Here is a 26,144-nt window from a genome sequence, read left to right on the forward strand (position 1 = left end):
TGATTCACTGTACCTTTTAAATGAGTCACTTGATATTGGTAATTTCAGAGCCCTATTCTGGTTTCATTTAATGCATTGTGCATTTCAATTGTTTAAATTGTCCACACACTTCTTTCACTACTGTTTTTCATGCTAGCTGACTAATATTTTTCTTAAATTTGTATCCACTATGATTATCAATAAAATGCTTTGTAACATTCTCAAACAGCTGTATTTTAAACCTTATTTTTACCCATATGGATAGGGAGCTTGATCAACATTAGATCAACATTCAACTGAAGACCCTGAATACAAATGTGGTGAAAAAGGTAATATTTTATTAAAATTACAACTTCATATTAAAAAATAAAACATGTTTTAAGTATTACCAATAGAAACATGGTAAAATCTCATGACAACATAGGCTGGTCAATAAAGAACGCTTTTTAAACTAACATTGGGATGTTGAAAGGAGCATTTAACATTTTCACAAGTGGCTTTACTGGATATCTCAGCTAAAACAGAGCTCATGAGCTAAATGCAGTTACTGAAGGAAACATTCTACATAATCCATTCAGAATATGAAGCATGCCATTACATTTTTATGGTAAATAAAAGAAAAAGTTAAATGTGTAGCCCTAGCTATTTTCTTTATCACAACATATCTTCCACATCGCTGACTTAATATGAAATATCAAACACTTCAGGTAAAATTGGCTATTCAACTATGATCTGTAGGATCACAAAATACCAAACATTTCCTCCATAAACTTTAAGCAACAAGGACACTCTTGTACTATGGTAGTGAATTAAGACTAACTAAACACCTGAGAACATGACACTGTAGAACAAGTAAGAATGAACAATTATAGCACTTTGGTATTGCTATTATCAAAATGGTTAACAAGTGTGTAATGTAAGAACACACAATTATCAGACTGCATTGTGTAGTGCCTGTGCAACAACAATCATAGTGTCTAAAATAAAAATAGCTTAAATAATTTTTTAGTCGGTCAACATGAGATCACGACGAATGGCTGCAGAATAACTATTCTAAGATTCAACTGAGATTTGTGGTGTCACAAGATACTGTAAGATGCATCATCATTTTGGTAGATGAACAAGACATATCAAGGCAATATGAGAAAACATCAGTATAGCTTCAGGATTTACTGTATATAAAACACTTGCTTTCACTAACTAGGAAGTGATATTGTGGCAGTCATCACATATCCAAACTTTAAAGACCTTAATACAAATAAACCCAGTAATGGCATACATATAGAGGGACAGTTTGCAAGTGTGACTGATGCAAAGTCATGGGTTATTGTACAGATTACTTGTCAATAAAAAAGCAGTCTTAAACAACGACCAGAATATTTTGTTAGCTTGTGACAATGTCCGAATTAATTTGTCCAACTCAAACAAAGAGCTTGCTTTTGTCCAACATTAGGTTTCTGTCAATAGACAGGTGCAGGGCTGGCTTCTCTTTTAAGCAATGGTGGTTAACAGAAATGTTTAACCTGGTTGGTTCACCATTGTGCTACTAACAAAAAAAATAACAAAAGTAGCAAAAATACATTATCATTATAATCTATAACTGCCTGCACACAGCAGTGATGAAGCTTGCCACAGTTCTTGCTGCTGCTGCAAAATATATTTGCGTCCAACCAGAAAGTTTGTGTTGTGCAGCTGGAGAACTTGGATCAGGTGGGCACTGCTGATCGACAGTATGCCAGTTAGTTGAAGTATGTGAATCCAACGCCATAATACATGAAACCAGATATTATCTAGAAACTAATCAGAGTTATTAGAGCTTTTGTAGCTGAAGCTGGGCTTTCTTTTGCACAGCTGGAGTTAGTTCTCTCAAACTATTAAGGGCCATACTGAAGTGCTTAATGCAGGTCCTAAATGTTTATTCTTACTTGCCATTCTGTCCTTAGAAACGTGAACATGTCTTTAACAGTGAATGGTTGTTGTTCTGGTTGTGGGAATCTAAACAATGTCCATTACCCAGACATTGCTTTCCAGAACTGCATTAAATTCTGAACGGAAATCTGGGAAGTTCTCATAGGTGTCAGCCATGTGCAGAAGGTTACCACATGTGCGCCCAATTGGTCTTCTTGTGAACTCTGTCATTTCTACAAACTCCACATGGATGCTGTCTGTTAGTACGAGATCAGATCCGGTGCAGAATCGCAGAAATTTCTGAAGTCTGCTTTCATCTAGCTCTCTGATGAATTTCTTCAGATGATTTCCCACTTCCTTCTGTGTCGTAGTCAAATCAGTACCAAATTTGAGCATTTTACAGACCTTTTTGGTAGTTGGTTGAAGGTCAGAGAACAACTTTGTCAGTGCCTCTGGACTGAGGGAGAGATGATGATGACGGGTGATCTCCCTCCAGCAGTCAATAACAAACATAGGCTTTTGGATAAGTTCTTTGTGCGCTATTTCATAAAGTATCAAAAGAAGAGTATCAGCAGTGATCTTTGTTCTACAGCCATAGCTGCTGAGAACTTCCACAAGATCATCAGAGTCAACTGCGGAAAAATCAGTCATCGCTTCCATCAAAACCTCTCGTTCCTGGTTGCTCACAAACTGCAGGAAATGTTCTTTAAGATCACTGTACACATTGTTGAAAAGCACCTGTTCAAGGAAGGGGAGTGCAAGTTTGTTTGGCAAATATTGGCAGTCTTGGTAGCCTTTCACAAGGATTCTGCCAACTGCCTTCCATGTTTCAGCAGGAAAATCATGGCGAATGAAGGGCACTTTAACTGTTGCACCGAGTGAGCATCGATCGTAGAATTCATGCCAGAAGCAGCTGAGAACATCTCGCAGTACCCCAGATCCACTGCCTGCTTCTTCTGTGTTGTCTGGAAGAATGCGCGTCACTTTCAGTGTTTTGTTCAAAATCTCTGCATCAGAGAAAGCTGTTATCATGTCATGTAAAGTGTTAGCATGATGTATGGCGATTGTTATTACTTCCTCTGGATGAGTTGGACTGGCAGGCATAGTCAAACCCTCAAAGATCAACGTGTCCTCTGTGTCGTCTTCAACACCATAAATGGGACCAAAGGTTATTTCAGAAACAACAGACATTTCCAAAGCAGAATGGACTCCATCAAAATCACCAATGACATCTTCCACTTGTACTTCTGCTGAATGGTTTTCAAAACCACTGTGAGCTGAGACAAGGAGCACTTCTGATGTCTCACGCGCATCATCTTCAAGTTCTTTTGGCTTTGTTGCAATGTAAAAGCGTAACATTGTCAGCCTCACTGTTTCATACATAGTGCCAATGGACAGGCAAGTGTCATTAGTAAGACGGTTCTGTTTAAAGTCCCACACTTCAAACTCAAAATCTGATTCAGATCCTTTAGGAGATATTCCATCAGGAAAGTAAAGTTTCTTTCCCGCTTGAAGGATTTCTTCTAATCCAGCATCATTTTCCAGTTGAACTTTTCTGGTGCCACCTCCCTGCTTTCCCCTCACCTGTTTGGCTTTGTTTCTGTCACTGTGAATCCATCCTATCTCTACATTTCGAGTTGTTTTGAGTTTCTTTGTCCGAGTTGTCCAAGTTGTTCTTTTATCTGCATGTGTTGTGTCTTCATTGGTGCTTTCCTTCTTGACTTTCATTTTTTCACGAAGTTTTTCTAGAAGCCCATGTTTACGCTGTGGGAGGGACTTTTTACTTTTGCAAAAATTGAAGAGGGCAATGCGGTCTCCGTAGGAGGGAATGTAATTTGCCAGAGTTGCATCATCCATCAGTGATATGACTTGGCTGTCAATCTACACATGAGGAGAAAGAAAAAAAAGACAATTATTTTCTCCAAAGTGCACATTGCAAATATAATGTCATGGTAAAGCCTGTTAAGTCAGTGGGAAAATAGTGATCTATATGTGCAGAAAAGCTTTGAATGCAGAGGTCAGTACAATAATGGAACAACAATTATAATTTTTATTTTCTTGACTCTGTATAGCTCTTCAATAACTGGATCACCTTCTTCTGGCTAGAAAAACATTAAAAAGCTAGGGAGTGATAGACCTCTCAATTTAAGACTATACACACACTCACTTATGAGTATCTCAATACTGCAATCAAACCTGATATTATTTATTTGAATTCAGTCTAGACACTGTCATAGTAATAGCCATTAGGAAACTCATGGTTGACCTGCCAGACCCGATCACATGGGGGTGAATGGAGCTAAATGGCTAAATCATTTTAAAGACAACTTTAACCTAGTATCCAAACACTGTTCTGTTTTTGGATCAAACAACACTGACATACTCATTGACTTTTAGGAGGGAAATGCCTTTGTAAGTATTTAGATTAACACAATTACAGTATTTTTTATGTATAGTTTGTTCCAATTATATTGGATTTCTGTCACAATTGTTCTAATTGAGTAGGTCACCTGCGATCTCCTCAAATAACTCGTGCTATACCATTTTCCGCCCATAGATGGCAGTAGTGGTTGAGAAATGTGAGTGACTGAGTGGCTATAGTAGACTGCATAAAGAAGAAATCAGCAGCGGCACACTGTAAATAGTTACATGAGCGGCACATGAGCGGCTTGATCGCAAACGCTACAGATCGATAGCCTTTCTCCAAGAGCTTTAATGTGTTTGCAAGTGAGAACAGTACAGAAGCACCACATATGTAGGCTATACGGCGACTGATTGTGTTTTCTTATAAGTTAATGTCCGGGTTGCTTGGTGGACGGTACTAGCATCTGAAGCTAAGGGGATGCTGGGGATAGTCCATTAATCATACATGAACGTGACCGTGCCATTGTTGTTTTAGTCAATGCAAATGCAATATTGAAGTTACTTGCCTACACAAAGAAGAACTTAGCAGATAAGAACAGCCGTCTAGTGCCCCGACTGGTTATTTACTATTTTAGCAAGAGTCTGCAGACATTGTTCTCTTAGCCTGCCCAACCTGCTAACCTGTAGCCTGCTAACCTGTAGTCTGCTCACCTGCACACTGTCACCTTATTTACCATGGACCCATTATAAGATATGCACACTGTACGTTTGCAGTTATTCTAGCTAAAAGGGTTGGGCGATATGTTAATTTTTTTTGGCGCGATGTATTCGTTGACTCGTCCGGCCATATTAGCTAACACATACAACTCCAGGCACCAAAACAACACATATTACAGTTTCACTCACCTTTTGGTCTTCCATTAACGAAATGGCTTCTTCTGGAACCCCTCGAACCCGCAAGAAGTCGCTAAGTGAAGCCATTTTAGCACAAGTAGGCTAAGGCTACTGGCTACTCTGCGTGTGGTTTCCTCCTACTGCATAAAGCAAAGTGTCTCTCCCACAGGATTGTCCTTAGAGGTACCCGTAGTTCTGACTTTAAAGTCAGAATTCTGACTTTTTTCTCAGAATTCTGAGATTAAAGTCAGAATTCTGACTTTTTTCTCAGAATTCTGAGATTAAAGTCAGAATTCTGACTTTAATGTCAGAATTCTGAGATTAATCTCAGAATTCTGAGATTAAAGTCAGAATTCTGAGATTAAAGTCAGAATTCTGACTTTTTTCTCAGAATTCTGAGAATAAAGTCAGAACTTAATTTTTTTTTACATGTGTGGCCCTAATCCTCTTCCGTACAAAACGACATAGGTTACATTGACGTTTTTTTTTTTTTACTTAAAACAAAACAATTTCATATAAATATATTGCAGTCACTATGAAACGTTACACATCTCTGGGTCTAATATGAATGTGTTCCTCTGTGGTGTAGTGGCTCCATTGGCGACTGAAATTCTCAAAAATGCAAGGTTGCAAAAACACAATAAAACAACATAGTTTACACTGTTGATTTTTTTACCTCAAAACGTCATAGGTTACATTGTCGTTTTTTCATATAAATATGTTGCAGTCACTATGAAACTTAACACATCTCTGGGTCTAATATGAATGTGTTCCTAAGTGGTAGTGGCTCCATTGGCGACTGATGAAGACACTAGTTGCTGGGTGCCTGGTTCAAATCCTGTCTCAGGTTTAAGTGACATATGATGGCAAGGTGCCGGTGACCAAAGGAAGGAATTAAAATCTCCAAAAATCATATAGTTTTTCTCTGTGGTCCAAGTGCAACGGTGTGGGAGGAGATAGAGCTAGAACATGTGGCGGAAGAACTAAGATGTAAGAAGAAGTATGGTGGATAACAATACGTTACCATACTTAATTAACAGAAACAAAATAGCATGATTTGACATTTTAAAAATCCTGCCCTGCATCAATATGTACGCTGCTGGTAGAAATCTATCCTGTTCCCAGTTTACTATTTATTTAGTCTCAGATTCAACAGATGGACATCAACATTTTTCATTCGCAAGTTGATAAAATATTGAAACTCTACAAGCAGACATCAGAGTAAATCAAAAATAATATTTTTGCTGAAAGACACTCTTGCCCCTTGTGTCCTCGGGAGTGTAGTTGTATATCAGCGCTTGGCTCTCCACCTCCTCCAATTCAAATCTGTGCGTGTTCTTCCTGGCTGCAAGATTCACATATCACTCAGCTTCCAACTGTTTCATTAAGTAGCCAAATAAAAACACTGTGCTCCTTACCTTCACTGACAAAGAATTCTGCCATGTAGAAAGTGGTCTTGATCCCTAATCGAGAGTGTGAAGTATAAGGGACCGTCCACTCAAACGCATTTTTCTCCGGATGCCATTGTACCCCATAAATTGGGTATTGATAAGCTGCCGAGAGGAAAGGGCAGACAGATTACTTATTTAAACAGTTCCCTTCTGTATTTTACAGTGTACTTGATGCTGTGTTGTAACTACAGTACCTTCCACTGTTGAAACAAACTCTACTGTTCCGTCTGTGTTTGTGGAAAGGACTTTGTAAAAGTTCTTCAGCTCCTCGTTTGTGTTGTGAGTCTGAAACGAGCAGGCAAGAGGTCAGCCACTATGCACCCAAATAAACTAAAAACCTGATTTCTCCTTTCCATTGTTCGATGTTCGTAGATACAACACAAAGTGGCAAAAAAAAATGTAACTACTTGAATCCCTATGCTAATATGAATGTAGTTGAACTAGCACCTACTCCCCAGCACACAGCATTATAGTATATGACATACCGACAAAGCCACACTCCATTTGTGAGCATTGTCCGTCAGCGGTTCAGAGGCCAGAGCATCCATGAGCTCAGCTGGGAAGCCTCCAAACATCTTGCTGTTTCTGGCTTCTGGAAAATAATTCAAGACATTAAGATTATCAATAAAAATACTTTTTTTCTATATAAAATGTTCATATATATATTCTTTATAAAACAAAATAGTGTGTGTATTGTCTCTCTAACTAGAAAGGTGACCGGGGGCTGTGCATATACGCAACAACACATATGCCAATGGGGCACAAGTGATCATTGAGAGGGATTATTTGTGTGAACTACGTGTTTTTTAAGGAATATACCACATAGTAAGTCCTATGCCTTTTAGACAAAGCTGTACCGTCAGTGAAGTTCAGAGGCAATGCCACGCCCCTCGTATCGGTTAATGTCAGCAATTTTTTTCCGCTTGTCAATAGGGTCAGCTGTTCATATCCCAAACATGTGCCCCACACAGGGAAATAGTCGCCTTTGTCGTTTGCCTGAAACATCAAGTAACATGCAGCATTGCAGAAAAATCCAGCAATCAACACAATAAAACATACTGACTAGTATTTTACACTTTTACCTCAATGGCCATTTCATAGAAGGCTTTAGCTGACCTTTGGTAACCAGACGAGGTTATATTGGCACTTCCGCCCGGGAAAAAGATGCTGGTAAGAAAGAAACAACACACAGAAACGGAGTCACAATGTGTATTTTTATAATATATACAAATTTATAGTGCAGTTATTTTTCGACCTCTGTACAGTTTTAGCATAGGACAACAAACATAAGAATTGAATTGTCCAGTAAAACTGCCTGTTTTAATGTACGCGTAACAATAAATATCTTGAATCTTGAATCACACATTTACCCATTAATGGAGTTGAAGAGAGCCTTATACTCCTCCAGGGTCTGATTGATCCTGTAACAAATGACAAAGGCTGAAGTTAGAGATTTGAAGTTCAAACATGTGCACTGTGTGTAAACAGTGTGTTACTCAAGCTTGTGTCTCCAGTCAGTTTCTATTTTAACAATTAATTGGTAGCCTAGTCTGGATGTGTGATTAGAAATTGGTTGCTTTGGGATGTAGAAACACTGTCCATGAAACATATTTGCAAATATAATGTTAATCCAACCAGTAGTTAAAAAATAACATGGGATTGTTTGTTTTTTGTTTTTTGCTTATAAGGTGAATCAACCTTTTTTCTGTATACTTGTTTACAGAACTCAGTTCAGACAAAATGTCCTAACACTTAGGGGTAATTGTCGATAGTTAGCCTGCTATCGATGTATGAATGTGTGTGTGAATGGTAACGTGGGAAAGGAAAACAGGTCTCCCTTGTAAAAGAGTCTCCGGTCTCAATGGGATCTACCTGTATAAATAAAGGTTAAAGAAAGAAAGAAAGAATTCACTTTACTTATAATTTAATTACTTTAGCAGTAAAGTAGGCGACAGATTATCATGACCATCCATTTCGTCAAGGATTAAAGGGGGACATGAAGTTATGAAGAATAGGAAGGTCATATGTTGTTGTATTCCGGGTAGGGGTATCTTAAAAACTAAGGCCATTTTTGAGAGTTTTTTCCTCAACTATTTGATAAACACTCACATGATAGGAACAACCCTCGCGCCCGCTGACTCCAGATACTTGACATAAGAAGAAGCGATGTAAGAGGTTTGATTCGGTTGAGGATATTTAACATCTTGAGCCAGAACACCTTTAGGAAGAAAACACATTTATATGTAGCCTTCATTTTGCATGTATTCAAGGCCAATAACATCTTCCTTAATACTGTTAAAAAGTGCTTAACAAGACAAAACATATCGTATTCCCAGTAAGAAGACAGGCGCATACAGACCTAAGCATAGGCACGTTATAATAGCCAAAGACAGAAGAGAAATTAAAACAGGTAGCCTATAATACAGAAAAGGCTTAATAAAAGCACAGAAACGGTGAATATAAAATACATTCAGAATAAGTTCCAAATAAACATTTCCAAACGCTTTCACAGATGAAAGAAGTAGGCCTAATAAAAAAAAAAACAGCCCAGGGGCCCTACAACAACACAAATCAAACGGTTGGTTATTGAGCCTAACATTACAGGACAATAAAAATAACGTCAAAATAAAACTCACCAATAATGGGCCTGTCATTCCTCTGCACTGCAGAATAACATGGTAGGGCTAGCCTCGAAAGCAAAATGCTCAACAGTAACGACTTCATGATGTGTCCATTTGTGGGGTCATAGACTGAATTGCAAAACTGCACTCTCTGAAGTTGCGGTCCCTATTTTGCAGCTTGCGGTCTGAGCCTTTGTGAACTTTAGACGTAGGCTAGTGATGTCTTTAACGTCATCACGTCAATAATGCAACAGCACAGATTGCGGGATGATGGTAAACAGACTTCATGTCGTTGACTTGTTGCAGTTGAAACGCAACATCAGGTCATCATTCTAAAAAGGATAGTCAAACAGGACTATGATTGATTAGATAACATTTTATGTAGGCTAAGAGGTTATGACACTGGGCAGCTTTTTCAAACCACCTCTTAAATACCTAAATAAAACATTTTGATAAGCTTTATATGAATATTTGGATAGATATTCTGACCTACATTTTCAAGTAACTTTTTTTTTCAAGTTAGTTCCTTAGTGCAATGCATTGTTGTTCATTTAAATGAGTGAAGTCTGGAGAAGTCTGCACCCTCAACAGACTCAGTGGAAGTCTGCCAGTAAGTCATTTTGAGGACCCTTACCTTAGCCTACTAGATAAATTGTTGTTTTGGACAACCCTGAGGAAAGTCTGCGCAAAGTCCGCAAGTCCACCAGGGTCTGCATGTTTGGATTCAGCCAATACTAACCGAAATAAATAATAAACTTTACACATTTAAAATATGTTTATGGTTTTTTCTGGACAAACTGGTTGTGCATAAATAAGACATGCTAAGGTGTAAAAAAATAATAATTATGAAACTGATGAAAATTTGCCTTTATTCTTTTCCATTTTTTTAGAGGTGTAACATTAAGTGTTTAAAACGATTCCATACATATCATTTTCTATGTTTAAGATACAATTCAGGGACAATATGAGATACAATGATCTGAAATTGATACGGTAGCATAACTCTAGTTTTAAAAAATTATGCAAGTGAGGATTCCTACATGTTTTTCTTGTAAGGGAATTGGGGCTGAAATAATTATGGATATTACCAAATAAACACAATGATCGATGGCAAATCCATTCACCTTTTATTTGAACATAATAAAGTGCAGTGTAAGGAAAGTAGCTAGAAGTAGCTAGACGACGTCATCAACTATTTTACCCAATATGCAATTCTGAAAGTGGCAATATATGTGTGTGTGTTTCTGTGTGTCATCGAAAAGGCTGAAGAAGGTATTTAATAAAACTAACTTTCTACTGTATGTATTTACAAACTAGGTTTTTGTTGCCACATACCTATAGCTTTTTTTCATTCTCAAACATATGTTATCACTGTATGAAGTTTGTACATGCTATTGAACGTGTGCCACATTTACACATAGCAAAGCAAAAGCAACATTGGCTTTCAAATCAAGTTTTGGTTGAATGTTAGTTTTAACATTTCTGCTCTTATAAGCTTTGTTTTGGTCTTACATAAACACCTGAGAAACACTCTGCTAAAAACAGAAACAGCAAATCATGATTTTACATTCATATCCATCCATTCAAATCCTGCCATGCATCAATATTCACGCTGCTGGTAAAAATCTATCCAAGTCCCAGTTTAGTCCCAGTTTCAACAGATGGGAGTGAGCAACAAAATCAAACAATTAAAATCATCTGCAAACATTCACAAGTCGCTAGTTAAAAGAAAGCCAAAAAGTGCACAAGTAGACATCAGAGTAAATCAGAAATAATAGATTTGCTCAAAGGCCCTCTTGGCCCCAGTGTAAACAGGACTGTAGTTGTATATCAGCGCTTGGCTCTCCCCCTCCTCCGATTCAAATCTGTGGGTGCTCTTCCTGGCTGGAAGGAGAGAAAATCAAAGCAAGATTCACACATCACTCAGCTTCCAACTGTTGGAATAGGCGGCATTCACACCAAATGAAGCGGTGCTGCGAGAAAAACGCTAGATTTCCCATTCATTTGAATGTGGCCCATCCGTTTTCCTGGGACTACTGTAGCAGGGATAATAATGTATATTAGCCAATCATGGCCGAGGAGCATCTACTAGCAACAAACCTAGAGGTGTAATTAGCTGATAAAAGGTCTACTGTTGTGTTAGTGTATAAAGTGACTTTTCCAAACGCCTGATTTTGTGTGAACGCAGCCTTAACGGAGCAATGAATTTTGTGCTCCTTACCTTCACTGATAAAGAATTCTGCCATGTAGAAGGTGGTCTTGATCGCTGATGGAGAGTGTGGAATGGGTTTTTTCCTGGTCCACTCAAACGCATTTTTCTCTGGATGCCACTGTGTCCCATAAATTGGGTAATCATAAGCTGCCGAGAGGAGAGGGAAGACAGAGTACTTATTTAAACAGTTCCCTTTTGGATGTTAGTGTAAACGTGATGCTGCGTTGTAACTACAGTACCTTCGAACGTTGACACAAACTCTACTGTTCCGTCTGTGTTTGTGGAAAGGACTTTGTAAAAGCTCTTCAGCTCCTCGTTTGTGTTGTGAGTCTGAAACGAGCAGACAAGAGGTCAGCCACAATTAAACTAAAACCTGCTTTCTGCTTTCAATGTTCTTAGAAACATTACTCATAGGAGGGGAAAAGAGTCTTATGTCACCACAATCAAACACTATTTGACACTGATACTAATAGAGGACGTACCAACAAAGCCAAACTCCACCTGTGAGAGTTTTCCGCCAGCGGTTCAGAGGCCAGAGCGTCCATGAGTTCAGCTGGGAAGCCTCCAAACAGCCTGCTGTGTTTGACCTCTGGAAATGTGTTCATGACATGAAGATGTGTTTAGATAACTTGTTAAGGAGTAAATATCATAGTTAATGTTTAAAAAACTAAAAGAAGTTAGGACAAAGCTGTACCATTAGTGAAGTTCAGAGGCAAAGCGACGCCACTCGTGTTGGTCATTGACAGTACTGTCTTTTCACTGGTCAAGACGCTCAGCTGCTCTAATCCCAGACATGTGCCCCACACAGGGAAATAGTCGCCTCTCTTGTTTGCCTGAAGCAACACACCACACACAGTATTACAACAAAATACAGCATCAACACACTTAAAGGAGGAGTCAGAAATTCTGGAGGATGCTAGCTGTCAAAATCACCTTTTGGTCAAAATCAGTGAATATCTCCTCACTAGCGCTGAAAATAAATTGTTGTGTTTATACACAGCTGAGGCAAAGTCAACTGGTATGTAAGCAAAGGGTATGTCAACAAAGTGGGGCCCCCATAGCTAGCAACATGCACGTCCACAGAGCCTAGGCTGTGTATTGCTTGTGCATTTTTTTTTTCAGTGTACATACAGCACAGGGAACAAATCGTGAGGAGATATTTACTGATTTTGACAACAAGTATTCTCCAGAATTTCTGACTCCACCTTTATACATACTGACCAGTATTCCACACTTTTACCTCAATAGCCAGCTCATAGAAGGCTTTAGCGGCCCTTTGGTAACCAGACGAGATAATACTGACACCTCCGCCTGGGAAAAGGACGCTGGTAAGAAAGAAACAACACACAGAAACTGAGTCACAATGTGTATCTATTTGTTTGTTGAAATAATGGACGAAATAATAGAAAACCTCATCATTTAACATGCTTCTGGCCTTCAGGCTGGTTGATTCTACTCAAAATAGAATAGGTTAATGTGTTGCCAGGTGCTTTTTGTGATAGTTCACAAAACCGCCAAGGCACTTTTCAAGTTACGTGCTGATAATAAAGCTTATTTCTAGCCTAATGTTGTTATATTTAACCTATCATTTATTGTTGTATAACTACTAATGAACACTATACAGGGTCAAGAGTGTATCTACTTTTTCAGAATGGCTTTAAAAAATGTCAATTACTTTTTAACTAAATCTCCTATCTGCAGGGCTTGAACTTTGTAGTGCAGTTATTGTGTACAGTGCAACTGCATGTTTCACTGTACATGTGACAATGCAATATATTGAATCTTGAATTACACATTTACCCATTAATGGAGTTGAACAGAGCCTTATACTCCTCCAGTGTCTGATTGATCCTGTAACAAATGACAAGGGCTGAAGTTAAAGATTTGAATTTCAACCACGTGTATTTCAGTGTGTTACTCTATCTGTTTTAGTTATCTCAAACCTGAATAATGGATTAATGAAGTTATTGCAGATATCCACAATTCAGTTTTGACTATGCAACATGACGTTGCAGATACGAGTAATATGGGAGGCTACACGTAAATGGGAAAAGTGACGTCACTTCACCTAGGAAGAATGACAATGATGCTGCAGATATCATTGTTATTGTTGTCTACATAATTCAGTGAGTTAAGATAATTGACAATAAAGAAAAAAACATGGTGTTGCTGATATCTGTCATTTTAATTCCGGATAGGCAAATGTAGACATAGGACTAGGCTACATGTTACACAGCATGCGCCTTACAGGCACGTTCATTTAACACTCACATGACAGGAACGACCCTCGCGCCCCCTGACTCCAGGAACTTTACATACGAAGCAGCTATGTAAGAGGTTTGATTCGGTGTTGGCAACTCTTGAGCCAACACACCTGTAGGAGAGAAACACACAGCCCAAATCAAGTCATAGGCTACAGTCTGACTATACGCTGCAACTTCATCAAAAACTACAACAACAACAATATTAGGCTACAGCTGGTTTATTGAGCCTGTGATAACGTAACGGACCATTACATTAACGTGAAAATAAAAACTTACCAATAATGGGCCTGTCATTCCTCTGGACTGAGGAATAACACGGTAGACACCAAAGAGAAAAGCTAAACAGTAACAAGTTCATGTTTCTAAAAGTTAAAGGGTAATGTAGCATGTTGGACTTCCGCCATTTGTCCGCGAGGTTACTTCCGGGATACGTCATTCAAAATAAAAGCACCACATCTTGATCTGACTTCAAGTAACCTCGTTTATTGACTTTTATTTTCCACAAATACACGAATAATAAAACCAGCAAGATAACAAACATAAACTTTATTTATTATATATGGTATTTTTGCTTTGTTTCGTGCTGTAGGACTTTGTTAGTATAGTATTTTTTTTATTTTTTTTACTTTTTACTCTTGTGAAAAACTTTGTGAATTGTATTTATGTGAAATGTGCTATCTACTAAATAGACTTTTGTGTTTAGAGATACGTATTCCTATCAGAATGTTTCCATTTTAAGTGGACAATTCATTTTCCAATAGCAACTTTAAGTTGTAAACTTTTTATTTTGAAGTCTACGCGCAAAAACGGAAGTTATGTCTTTGACAATAATATAAAGCTAGGGTTTTTCTTTGTATGTCCATGGGTTTTTCTCATGTTTTTTATGAACAAACTGGCTGTGCTTAAACCATGGCATACACGTAATGTATTAAAGCACATGTAAACCCAAATCAACAAAATCCTTCCAACTATGTAATTTGGGGAATTAAAGCTATATCTAAGTGTAATGAAGTTTACAGAAATTGAGTTGAGTGAAACACATTTCCCCCTAAATATGATGTTATGTCTGTATTAATATAAACTAACAATCATACAGCCACATTGGTTTAATTTGATTAGAAAGTTCAAGTATAACATATTAAGTCTGATGTAAATTCAACCCTGAATCAAACGAGACATATTGCTGCATGTTGAATTTTTTATTAAATGTTTTGAAAGTGTTGAACTAAATACGTATGGCAGTACACACTAAGTAGTAAGCCAAGAGTCTCCACTACAGTTAAAAAAAAAAAAATCCATTTGTTTAACTTTGCTGACCGTGCCTATCAGGTCATGACATCACATCCTGTCTGATTGCTGGCTTTGAGGCGCTTAATGTTCACACCAGCTTCTGCCAGCTCGACATGTAACTGAGTGATTACGGCATTGGTCAACACGCGTGTGCGAGCTAGCATCCAGGCGAAGTCAACGTGGAAAAGGTTAAAGTAGGTGGAACACGAGTAGACCAGAGCGTAAGATTCGTAGTCTGTGGCGAGCACCCAGTATGGGCCATCTGGAACACCTGGATATGGATAAGGGTGATATTAAATCACATGGTGTAAGGTATTCTGCATTGTATTACAACAGTGACTTGGGCTATACTAGCTCAATTACCCCACATTATGTTTACCTTTAAAAAAGCTGACACCCAGAATAGCTGGCTGAGATGAGTTTTTAACTCTGGCAACTCCCTCGATTGAATTTATCTTCCCATCAAACCTGAACAGAGAGAAAGAAAGAAGATGGTTGATGTACAAACGAAAAAGGTTTTCTTTTGAAAGAGAGAAGAGAGTGAAAGAGATGCAAATCCATCCATATGTATTACTATTCAGAGTGAAGAGGGAATGAATGAATATGGCGTGTAATGATATTTTTAGAATTTCAGAAGGGCGGTTCAATCCTTACAGCAGCTCTGCATTGTAAACCTTGACTGTCCCATCAGGGAGAAGGGTGTATGTAGCTTGGTTACATTTCCCTCCTTCAAACACAGCTGGGAGCTTCTCTATCTCATACCAGGTACCCATGTACTAGAATCAGAAGAGTGCCAAGATTGTGAATTATCCTTTTGCCCTTTGTATCAGTTTCTTGCAGCCATGTTCAAACGGCATCTCCTTCAATAATATACTCAACTTCTTCCTGTGTATTACAACAACTTACACCCTTAGATATCAACACTGCACACGTGACCCAATATGCACAAAATAGATACAGAAATGGCAAAAGTCACATAAATTAATTTGAATAATATTATCCTTCAGTATTTTACCTTTGTAATGTTAAAATCCTCTTGAACTGGCGGCTGGGGACATTTGCCACTGTGGAAAGACTGACTGTCGACTGTCACAGCAGTCAAGAGAAGCACAAACACCACCTTCACACCAAAGGTAGAATAGTTAACCTGGCTCAAATCTTTTGCTTAAAGCCAAAATAACAGTGCAATGACAATGGATTTATAAAGACAATTCATATGCTTATAACAAATAGTGCTTGATTAAATGAAGAAATGTTCACTCTACCTGGTAGGCCTTCATGTCCCTCACAAAAAGTTGTTCGGATATTTAAAAAAAAAATAAAAAAATTAAGACAACCTCAAAAAGACCTTTATGTTGTCACTGTAATGCATGCGCTCTTAACTTATCAGCGTATAGTATAGTGAGAGCTTAGAGCTTCCTGGCATGGAAAGAATAAACATCCAGAACAAACAGACCTTTGGTATGTTTGAATAGCTTTATTGGGAACACCAAAAGAAAACTGCTGCTACTGCTCCATTTTTGATTGCTGAAGGGTGACAATAGCACTGGTAGGGCTGCAAAAAGCTATTACTTTCATCAACCCATTGATATTTTTTAAATTAATAGTCAACAGATAAATGAATTACTAAAATGAGAGAGAAACCAGAACAGGTTATGAAAAGAGAAAACTTTATTCAACAAAGCACCAAATATTTATACAAAAAACACGTGCTCTCACTTTTTCCCCTCGGTATTTATTTTTCTAGTCTGTTTGTTTTGCTTGTTTCAATTGTATCTACATTAGGTGGACTTTAGTTTTGACCGTTGAAACCAGTCTCCCGAAATCTATAAATGTAAAAAAAATAATAATAAACAAAAAAAAAAACTGTACAAAAAACAGAAAAAAAGACACAAAAAAAGTGAGAAGAAACAATCATTTGACAAACAACACGCGATAAATTACATTCTTAAATTTAATCTTCTGATTTCATGTTATGTGCTGTGACGGTATAAATAAATTGTTGGATTTTTCTTTTAAATTAAATAGCCTGTTGAGAGAACGAGCTGCTGAGAAGTGAGATCACCGCGATGTATGAAAAAGCTACAACACAAACAACAACAACAACAACAACAAGGTTTAAGGAAAAGGATGAAAATATTTTCAAAAGAAATAAAGTACAGTGCATCTTGAAATTACTTTGGTGGCAACACTGGCTGTCTGGTCCCTTCCTCTGATGGAAACAAACTTCTGGTTGTTTTTACATTACGAAAAATTCTACTGAATTTAAAAAAGAAAAAGAAGAAAAAAAAGTTTAAACTCTCCATGACAACCTGTAAACAAAATAGTGAAAGTAGCTGGTTCTGCTTCCATCACAACAGTCTTTGGAAATGTATCATTCACAAGTCTCTATAAAGACACAATACATTTGAAAACATAGTAGACAATGTATCCTGAACAAAGCCTTATGACAAGGGAAAATGTGTTAAAATGCATGTTTGGTTCTTGTAAATTGACTCCACTTCCCTTGAATTAAAAATCTTAAAAAGGTGCTGCGTGTTAAGGGTGTCACTATTCTTGTCAGGAGTAAAGTACAAGAAGACCGTTGGCTTCCATCAACCTCCATGTTGCATTTTACATTATGTGCCACCAGCTCGGATACAAGGGGAAATCTAAAGGGACAGTCCTTTGAAGGCACATATTTGGATTGCGAGAAACCCAGAAAAAAGGTTTCAGTTCAATAGCATAGCATTATCTTCACCTTAAAGCTATAGTGCGTAACTTATGTCGCCCCCATGAGGAATTCTGAGGAATTACAACAACACTTTATACCTCCTGCTGTACGTCCAGGTGTTTTCTTAGCAGTAGAATCAACAACTGAAACATTTCTTCAGCCCTTCTTGTGCTCATATTTGTATACACTGCCATACTTAGAAATACAGAGATCCTTTTGTGGAGCTGGTATGCTTAATCAACTTTGTGTCAACTCATTTGGCGAAGGCTTGAATGTCACCGACATTCATTTATATGAAAAAAGTTACACACTATAGCTTTAAGTTTTACCTTCCCAGATTGTGTCCTGGCATTTGTAAAGAGTTAGTCACTGCCTCTTTATCTTCTTGCGTCTTATGAAGAACACAGTGTTGTCAGAAGAAGGAGAAAATAAAAAAGTACTAACATCCTCTTTGCGAAAAAACGGGCTGTTAAATGTGGTCCTTCTGATTCAAAAACCACAAAAAGCTACACGAAGCACCAAAAATGTGTCCAACACCACATCCTCCTCCAATTAAGACAATCAAATATTTCCCCCCAGGAGTGTTAAAAGTTTTTCGGTGGCTGGGATGGGTTCCTCTGTGGAGCAGATGTTCAGGGGGGCAGGGGGGGGGGGGGGGGTTTAAGAGATTTTGTGTGTCTCGATGCAGAGGACGATGTACTGGTTGGAGCAGCTGCGTGTCTGTTGTCCCAGGAGCAGACCTGAGGTCAGACTGGAGGACTGGCCCGTCAAAGACACGTGGTCGGCCCGCCACGTCTCACAGTGTTTGTCCATCACTCTCCGACCCGTACCGCTGGAGCCGTGCCAGATGCTCTTCTGAGGCCTGGAGAGAGAAAGTAGATGAAAAAAATAATTCAAAATAAAAAATTATAGCTATATCGGCCTATACTTTTTTCTCTCCTTTTTATTTTTTCTTATGAATATTCTTGTATATGTGCTTATTGTATTTACTTATTATATTGCCTGTTTTTTTTATTTCATGTTTACATTTTGAATCTGTGATTGTGATTCATACAAAAAAAATGTGTCTGGAAGTCAAAAAATAAAGTTATATAAAAAATATATCTAAATAATACCAGACGGACACAAAGAGAGGGAGAGAAATGTAGGCAGGTTGAATGGGATTTACATACCAGAAGGGGTCGGCTAAAACGTCCCGGCCGTCAAAGGAGTAGATGGGTATCCTGGCGTTGACCGGTGCACCGTCACCTTTGAATATTGACCGCCAGTTCCTAAACATCACGTCTCCCTATAGAAGAAGACATGAGAGTCGGTTAGATGCAGCCAGCAGTTTTATGTCTGTAGATGGTTCATGAATGATAAAGGTTAAGTGTAGGGATTGGCATTTCAAGAAATGTCCTTGACTAATCCTTGATTCATTAATATTTTATTTATGTTCTAAATATTGCCTTTGGCAGAAAATACGAAATAAAGCGTACTTTTCATCTATGAAATCTTCATTCCAACAATAATCCTCTTAGCCAATAACGTCCAACTGTTTGTCACACATTATGCTCATGTTCAGGTTCAAATGTCTCTTTAAGATGATCTTCAATACCCGATCATCGATTGAGCATGCCCATTGCTAGTTGAGTGTAAGTAGTTATTTGACTTTGAAAATCAGCAGAGTATAGGCAGACTGACCCTGAGGTTGGTGACTGGCAGAGTTTCCCTGAAGCCAGGATAGACCACGTGGACCAGGTCCTGTCTGTGTGAGGAGATGAAGGCGCGGTAGTTAGGAGGCAGACCCATGGCTTTGGCCTGTTCATAACACATCCTGTCTGCCAAGTCCAGACCCATCATGTCTCCTGAGTGGGGCTGGTTCAGAGCCACTAGGTTGAGCTGGAGAGAGAGAGAGAGAGAGAGAGAGAGAAACGAACATGTCGTTGTTAGTCCACTGTATGTTAAGAAATGTTATTACATGGCACTGATAAATGTTGTGTTCTGATTGGTCAATCACGGCTTTCTAGGTCCGTTATTTCTTGATAATTATGAGTGACCCGTCCGCTATACATTATCCCTTACATACACAACCCCTTCACGAGTCTTGTGTCATCCCATTCAGTATTACATATTCCAATGTAAAGAGTTAAATAAACCCAGATACATTATTTCAAATACACAGCCTTATTAACACTCACCCTCTCTCTAACCGAACGTATTCTTTCCATCGTGTCTCCTCTTATTTGATATGCAGCTCGAGGCTAAATGAATAGGTGAGAGGAGATACGATATTAAATGGATAAATAATGCATTCACACAGTATCAGAATATCCCATTTTTAATGAGAAAAAATACATAAGACTGAGCAATAAGTACCTCATCTTGTGGAATAATGTTATTGGAGAGGTGGATCAGATTGCCAAGCTGTGGAAACAGAAATGACAGAAAACTTATTCAATAGACTTTTAGCACTTTTAAATGCATAACTTTAAGCATGCCATTTTCTAATACTTATATTCTTTTATACTTATATTCAATGTGTTGGGCATTCAACAGAAAATAGGGTTTTTTCATTGGTCAAACACAGGTTGTTCCAATCTTTATTTGGCCTTCAAACATGTTTCCAGTAACCAGCCAAACAATCTGACAAAAGGATCTGCAGCATTCATTCTTCAAAGGACATTCATTTTCCAGTGCCCACAGAACTTTGAAAATCAGGAACACATTCAAGGGGATTTTCAATGCAAATCAGGCAAATCACCAAACTCACCCAATGCCATTCTGACCATGTAAAGGTCCAAGTAATACACAGAAGCAATTACACTGCTGTTACAGTAGTTAGGCCTTGACCTACAGTACATGCATATATTTTTTAAATGGGGCAAGTTACTGGCTAATGTGCGCTGCTGCATAATATTTCAACAGAAAGGTTACACAACTTCTCTGTCATTCATTTGCATATGTTATGTTTCAAAATGATGTTTGGTATTGATATCATTGCATACTTTAGTACACATTTCAATACCAAATGTAGATGCATAACTAGTCCAAGGCAGTTACCTGTATCTCCTTCCATCCCTGTGAAACCTTAATGAATAGACTTCCAGTTTGTGTGACAAACGTCAGACTTCCCTCTGTGTCCCGGACTGTCTGCTGCATCATAGACTCGCGGGTTGAAAATGATTTCACCTAAGAAAATAAATAATAAAAAAATGTAAAAAGGGGAAAGAAATACTGTACCCACTACCACACTATTTCTGGAGACATAGGAATTGCCACATTACTAATGTTATAGCAACAATGGATGATGTGTATGTGATATGGTTATTATTTTGTTATCTCAAGAAATTGTGACCTTTAGCCAATAAAAGCTGTCTGTGCACTTCAAACTCTTTTCTCACACACTATACACTTTAAACATGTGTCACAAAATCCTCCACACTACAAATCATTATTTTTCAACATGTTTATGATCATTTGTAAAGCTGTATTCCATTCATATAATTCTAAACTGTATCTGCGCTCTGAAAGATGATGGATTGTAAGTAGAGACAACATGGCAAGAAGAAACTATGGTTCACTTACAGGTGATGTGTTGCCCGATGGTCCAGGAGGACCAGGTGGTCCGGGGGGTCCAACAATGTTCAAACCTGATAGAACAAAACAGTCAACACCATTCAGTATAACTTAATCGCATGAGCTACAACACTGTCATGTAAACTCAGAGGCCTATTTATAATGTGACTGATGATTGTTACCCGAGCCATATCTGTGGTTTATCGCAGGGGTTCCGGGCGGCCCCGGTGGCCCAGGTTGACCCACCGATCCTGGTCTGCCGTACCCTGGGATACCTGGAGACCCTGGAACCCCGGGGTGTCCCTGTGGACCAAGCACTGACTCTCCTTTGGGGCCCTGAGATGTGTCAAGAAGAATTTGATTGGTGGGTTTGGTAAAAAAAAAATATATATCATAAAGATGACAATTGGCGTGTGTCCATGTCAACTTGACTCACCACAAGTCCTGGTCTCCCTGGGATACCTGGTCCCCCCGGAAACCCTGACTCCCCCTTGTCTCCCTTGTCTCCTTTAAAGCCTGTGTCGCCTCTTGTTATCTCCTGTGATTACATGATCAGACACACACACACACATTAGACCTGAGTTTGATGGCACATAAGCCATACACATGTTTTTTAACAAAATGTTATGAAGTATTTGAATATGAAACTTACCCATCCTCCTCCCCTGGAAAATATGTCTAGAAAAATAAAGCAAGAGGAGAGAGTGGAAATTAATCATGACATTAAAAAAGCCCCAAAATATTTTAAAAACTAGTTTAAGCTTTGTGATTTTAAAGTAATTTAAGATGAGTACAGAGGAAATACAACATAAAATGTACAGTGGGAATGCGGTTACCACTGGATTTGATTGAAGGAGACATTTACTCACCTGGTTGTGCCGGCATCCCAGGAAGGCCCCTCTCTCCTTTTTCTCCTTTATATCCCGTCTGACAGTTACCTTGGAGACAAAAAGCCAAACTTTAATTGAAGCAGATTTTGGTTAATAAAATACAAACATCATGGATATTGCGAGTGTGTTATTAGCATTTGCGATTTTTCTGTATAGTCAGCCTATATTGAGTAGTTTTGATAAGAAAATTATAAAACCAACTTATTTATACTTTAAGACAAACAAAACAAATGAGCAAACATACCAGTTGCAATGGTTCCATTGGGATTGAGCTGAAGCAATGGAGCACAAAGATATTGACAGCAGTCAGTGATGAACACATTCAGAAATCATACCAACTTGAAATCTTGTATGATAACTCAGGATAATTATCAAATCAATAAAAAAATCCTACATGATTTAGAATAAAGACCAAGCAGGAGGAGGACAGGTTTTATAGTTTTAATCTGACATTAGAAAATAAGAAATGTAATTTAAATATGGTCACGGAAACTTACTGTCTGTTTGCAGTGGGGTCTGGGAGGGATGGGGAACACGGTCTGCAGAAACCAGGGAAGAGCAGAGTGTGAGTGTGTGTGTGTGTGTGTGTGTGTGTGTGTGTGTGTGTGTGTGTGTGTGTGTGTGTGTGTGTGTGTGTGTGTGTGTGTGTGTGTGTGTGAGTGTGTCTGTGTGTACTTACTCCTTTGGGACAGTTGAATATACCTGGGCGGCCTGGCAGACCTGGTCGGCCAGGAGGTCCCTAAAAAGAGCAGACACAGTAGACAAGAACATTTTTAAAAATAAAAGAAGAGGGTGAGATTTTTCCACAACAATACAGTGACTAAAAGGGGGGAAATAAACTGCTATGAGACCTCACACTGTTGTAAAACTGGCACAATAATACATGTTTAATTAAGTTTAGGTATGTGACTTACTGGCAGTGAAAGTGCAGAGTCCCCTCTCTCTCCCTTTGGTCCAAACATGCCTGGACGACCCTAAACAGACAGACATTTTCATTTTATTTCAGATTCAGACAACTTGTTTCATCCCCATTCAAAAACACTAAATAAGAATAAATAATTAAGAGCCATTTACAATGAGTAAAGTATGTGTCCAGCAACTTAATAGCAGAAGGAATAGAGGACTTTAAGTAACTATGTGTTCTCTTTACACATTACACCGTCGGCCTGAAGGCATTGGAGAGAATTCTGTAAAAAGAAAATTTGATCAGGTTGGCTGATCTTTTTTGCCTTCTCAGCTGCACGTTTCTACTAAATTGTGCCCAAGTCCTTTTGCTGAACTCCAATAATCTTTGAATACACATTAACTAATGCTATGATGCCCATAAGGAAATTTAGGTAAGGTGTGTGGCTAGGTGTGATTAAATATAACGTGAAAATTAACCTCAATCTCCCAATCAAAGAACCAATATTACCACCAGGAAATGTAAGTGTCTGTGTGAACTTTAAATCAAATGTATCATGCGTGGTGAGTTCATGGTGCTTACAGGTCTTCCAGGAAAACCAAATTCCCCTTTAGGTCCCGTTGGTCCCATAGGCCCCTGTTTGGAACAAGACAAAGTGAGCAACAGTATTTTTTAATAATACAGTGTTTAATATCAGAGTATTTAGCAACATCTAGTGGTAAGATACTAGACTGCAACTCTCCCTTGCTAACCCCTCCCTTTAGGAGAATGTACAGATGCAACATGGCGGTGCGCCCCGCTCCTATGTAGATATAAAAGGCTCATTCTAAGAAAAACCTTTATTTTCAAATGAGTATACACTAATTAAAATTAAATTTTCCTGTGGTCCATTTTTACCAAGTCTGTTCTGAATAATGCCAATAAATTCTACACACTGAATATTCAAATGCATTCTACAGCAGAACATGCTGAAGGTTGTGTTGCTTGCTGTTAATACTTACTGGAATCCCAGTGGGTCCAGTTAGACCAGTATCACCCTGCAAGCAGAAATACATTACATGGATTTGTCCATTGAAAGAAAGTACACGAAAAAAAATTATAATATGAGTAAAATTATTTGGATCTAAAAAAATACGAAAACAATTGCAACAAATATCAACCTTGGGTCCCATTGGTCCAGTCATGCCTGACATCATGGATCCATCTGCTGCCATGAAAACACTGGGCTCACCCTTTTCACCCTGCAAGTAACAGAAAAACAAAGCATATGTAGACAGAGAATAGCACACACTCACACACAAAATAATGCCTAGTAATTTTATGTAGTGTTAATTTTTTTTAGATCTCACAATGTACAAGTACTGCATGTGACACAGATGAGGCATGTCCCACTTACTTTCAGTCCTGTAGACCCAAGAACTCCCGGCAACCCAATGTCCCCCTTTGGACCCTGTGGTCCCTGGAAAACATTTAGTGAATAAAAGTTAGGATAACTTCATAATATCTAAGTCTTGGACTCTGTTATAACAGGAAGAACGTTATTATCTACATGTTGCCATATTCATGTTAGTTTGCTGTTCCTTGTGTTCGGAATAGGGAACTTGACAGATGAACATATTCACTTGTACAAAAGGACTTTTTACACTCATACAAACATAGAACAACAAACACTTTCCATGTAACTCATTTTGTTGTTTCCATGACATCTGAAGAGTAAGATGTCTTTGATGTGTTTTTGGTCTGATACTCACAGCGGGTCCCTGGGCTTCAAACATCCCTGAGAAGTTGGCGGCTCCGTCTGTGTCGTTCAGTAGAAGCTACGGAGACAAAACAAAAGCGAATGTTGTCAATTTGAACAAACTGAACCGCTGAACAAATGCATCATGTTGGTTACGTCAACGTCATGCAGATGCTTTGTGTAGTTTTACTAAAGATGTACCAATGAGTTGGTAGAAAGTTGCACTAAGACACTACTGTACAATTTCCCTTCTAAGCTAAGTAAGCTTAAGCCATGTTTTGAAAAGCTTTGGTCAGGCGCTACTTACCTCTTGCAGGTTGATAACAGGTCCTGGTGGTCCGGGGGGCCCAGGAGGACCCGGTAGACTGAGCCCGTCCCGTCCTGCCTCTCCCTGAGGAACAAGTTTAACATGTTAGCCTCTCAGAATCAGAATCAGAAATACTTCATTGATCCCCGGGGGGTGTTTCTCCAATTGTTCAGTAAGTAGAGATACAAAAAGGCTCTAAACTTCAGAAGTGGTTGGGTCTCATCGCATATCGGTGACAGCTTTACCTTTAGTCCGGGATCTCCTTTGCCCCCCTTTGGTCCCTGTAGATCAGAAACAAATTTGCAAAGTTAAACATGCAGTAATGTCTGTCTGTCTGTCTGTCTGTCTGTCTGTCTGTCTGTCTGTCTGTCTGTCTGTCTGTCTGTCTGTCTGTCTGTCTGTCTATATATCTATCCATCCATTTACTGACCTCTTCCCCCCGGAGTCCATCCAGACCTGGGAACCCTGCTCTGCCAGCAGCACCTGTCTCCCCCTACAGAGAACCACAAATACATTTCCATCATCCATACACATTACATCACTGGTATAATATAACTTGCTTTAAAAATAAGTTTCCAAGAGTAAAAATGGCAGTAAAAAATTATTTGATTGTGGCTAAGTCTACACAGTGGTTTATCCGAGTCATACACTGTATATTGTGTTGGTTCATTTCAGTTGGGAGGGAACGAGAGCGAGTCAGGGCACATTCAACGTGAACCAATAAGCCCGATAAGAGGACCGCCTCAGCTTGCTGCCAAAAACCCCTTGTCACACTCTGGCCTTTGACTTTGCAGCTGTTAATAGTGACCCTAAGGTTACAGGCGTTTTAAGAAGTGTGTCTGGTTGGTGCTGAGATAAACCCATCAACAACAACAACAGCAACACAGCAGACCAGAACAGCGGAACTGAACTTGACAGCAGACTCACCTTTTGCCCTTCCATTCCTGGGAGGCCGTTGATACCATCTCTACCCTGTGAGAGGCAGAGAAGGAAAAAAATATTGTACAATGTTTGTAATCAAGCAAAAGGGATAATTTAACTGAATCTACTT

General features: G+C 38.7%; 4 protein-coding genes across 5 annotated transcripts in view; all 4 read right to left on the reverse strand.

Moving 5' to 3' along the window:
* LOC307267975 (collagen alpha-1(XV) chain-like) overlaps positions 1–26,144 on the reverse strand; it is a 240,457-nt gene that overhangs the window by 168,242 nt on the left and 46,071 nt on the right. The window contains exons 21-44 of one of the 2 annotated variants that reach the window (XR_013845430.1): positions 26,021–26,065; positions 25,524–25,586; positions 25,339–25,374; positions 25,094–25,177; positions 24,800–24,865; positions 24,445–24,507; positions 24,209–24,289; positions 24,050–24,085; positions 23,631–23,684; positions 23,059–23,118; positions 22,824–22,883; positions 22,642–22,683; positions 22,389–22,416; positions 22,124–22,192; positions 21,907–21,932; positions 21,691–21,792; positions 21,437–21,590; positions 21,264–21,328; positions 20,739–20,867; positions 20,055–20,102; positions 19,877–19,939; positions 19,380–19,577; positions 18,869–18,984; positions 17,795–18,558 (exon numbers count right to left, since the gene is read on the reverse strand). Coding sequence is in view for 1 of the 2 variants with exons in the window: in XM_080050470.1 (XP_079906596.1) it covers positions 18,357–18,558; positions 18,869–18,984; positions 19,380–19,577; positions 19,877–19,939; positions 20,055–20,102; positions 20,739–20,867; positions 21,264–21,328; positions 21,437–21,590; positions 21,691–21,792; positions 21,907–21,932; positions 22,124–22,192; positions 22,389–22,416; positions 22,642–22,683; positions 22,824–22,883; positions 23,059–23,118; positions 23,631–23,684; positions 24,050–24,085; positions 24,209–24,289; positions 24,445–24,507; positions 24,800–24,865; positions 25,094–25,177; positions 25,339–25,374; positions 25,524–25,586; positions 26,021–26,065 (1,890 nt within the window). In the remaining variant the exon portion in view is untranslated. Of the gene's footprint in view, positions 1–16,636; positions 18,559–18,868; positions 18,985–19,379; positions 19,578–19,876; positions 19,940–20,054; positions 20,103–20,738; positions 20,868–21,263; positions 21,329–21,436; positions 21,591–21,690; positions 21,793–21,906; positions 21,933–22,123; positions 22,193–22,388; positions 22,417–22,641; positions 22,684–22,823; positions 22,884–23,058; positions 23,119–23,630; positions 23,685–24,049; positions 24,086–24,208; positions 24,290–24,444; positions 24,508–24,799; positions 24,866–25,093; positions 25,178–25,338; positions 25,375–25,523; positions 25,587–26,020; positions 26,066–26,144 lie in introns of those variants that run through there. The other variant, XM_080050470.1, reaches the window with a different exon arrangement.
* LOC307267706 (gamma-glutamyl hydrolase-like) lies at positions 5,679–9,320 on the reverse strand (the record flags this gene model as incomplete). The annotated part of the gene is made up of 10 exons (XM_080050088.1): positions 5,679–5,749; positions 6,407–6,490; positions 6,564–6,698; positions 6,791–6,881; positions 7,082–7,188; positions 7,454–7,592; positions 7,679–7,763; positions 7,967–8,017; positions 8,706–8,814; positions 9,233–9,320. 10 exons carry the CDS (start codon positions 9,318–9,320, stop codon positions 5,679–5,681), a joined length of 960 nt encoding a protein of 319 aa, XP_079906214.1.
* Positions 10,324–14,102, reverse strand: LOC307267750 (gamma-glutamyl hydrolase-like). The gene is made up of 9 exons (XM_080050134.1): positions 13,970–14,102; positions 13,701–13,803; positions 13,230–13,280; positions 12,670–12,754; positions 12,124–12,262; positions 11,912–12,018; positions 11,669–11,759; positions 11,439–11,576; positions 10,324–11,101 (listed from the first exon to the last, which is right to left on the reverse strand). Exons 1-9 carry the CDS (start codon positions 14,079–14,081, stop codon positions 10,983–10,985), a joined length of 945 nt encoding a protein of 314 aa, XP_079906260.1. The 5' UTR covers positions 14,082–14,102; the 3' UTR covers positions 10,324–10,982.
* Positions 15,019–16,263, reverse strand: LOC307267708 (apolipoprotein D-like; the record flags this gene model as incomplete). Its single annotated transcript, XM_080050090.1, has 5 exons — positions 15,019–15,254; positions 15,363–15,451; positions 15,638–15,759; positions 15,999–16,103; positions 16,249–16,263. 5 exons carry the CDS (start codon positions 16,261–16,263, stop codon positions 15,019–15,021), a joined length of 567 nt encoding a protein of 188 aa, XP_079906216.1.

Source organism: Ammodytes marinus (assembly GCF_949987685.1).
Source record: "Ammodytes marinus genome assembly, chromosome: 21".
In the NCBI taxonomy this organism is placed as follows: domain Eukaryota; kingdom Metazoa; phylum Chordata; class Actinopteri; order Uranoscopiformes; family Ammodytidae; genus Ammodytes; species Ammodytes marinus.

Bases quoted from the DNA above. Each gene is read 5' to 3' on its own strand.
- LOC307267750 (XM_080050134.1), bottom strand. From the start codon at position 14,081: ATGCTACATTACCCTTTAACTTTTAGAAACATGAACTTGTTACTGTTT. The intron at 13,281-13,700 runs GTGAGTGTTAAA...CATTTGTTACAG, and splicing joins GCGAGGGTCGTTCCTGTCAT to GATCAATCAGACACTGGAGG. The intron at 11,760-11,911 runs GTACGTCCTCTA...TGCTCGTTTCAG, and splicing joins GGTGGAGTTTGGCTTTGTTG to ACTCACAACACAAACGAGGA.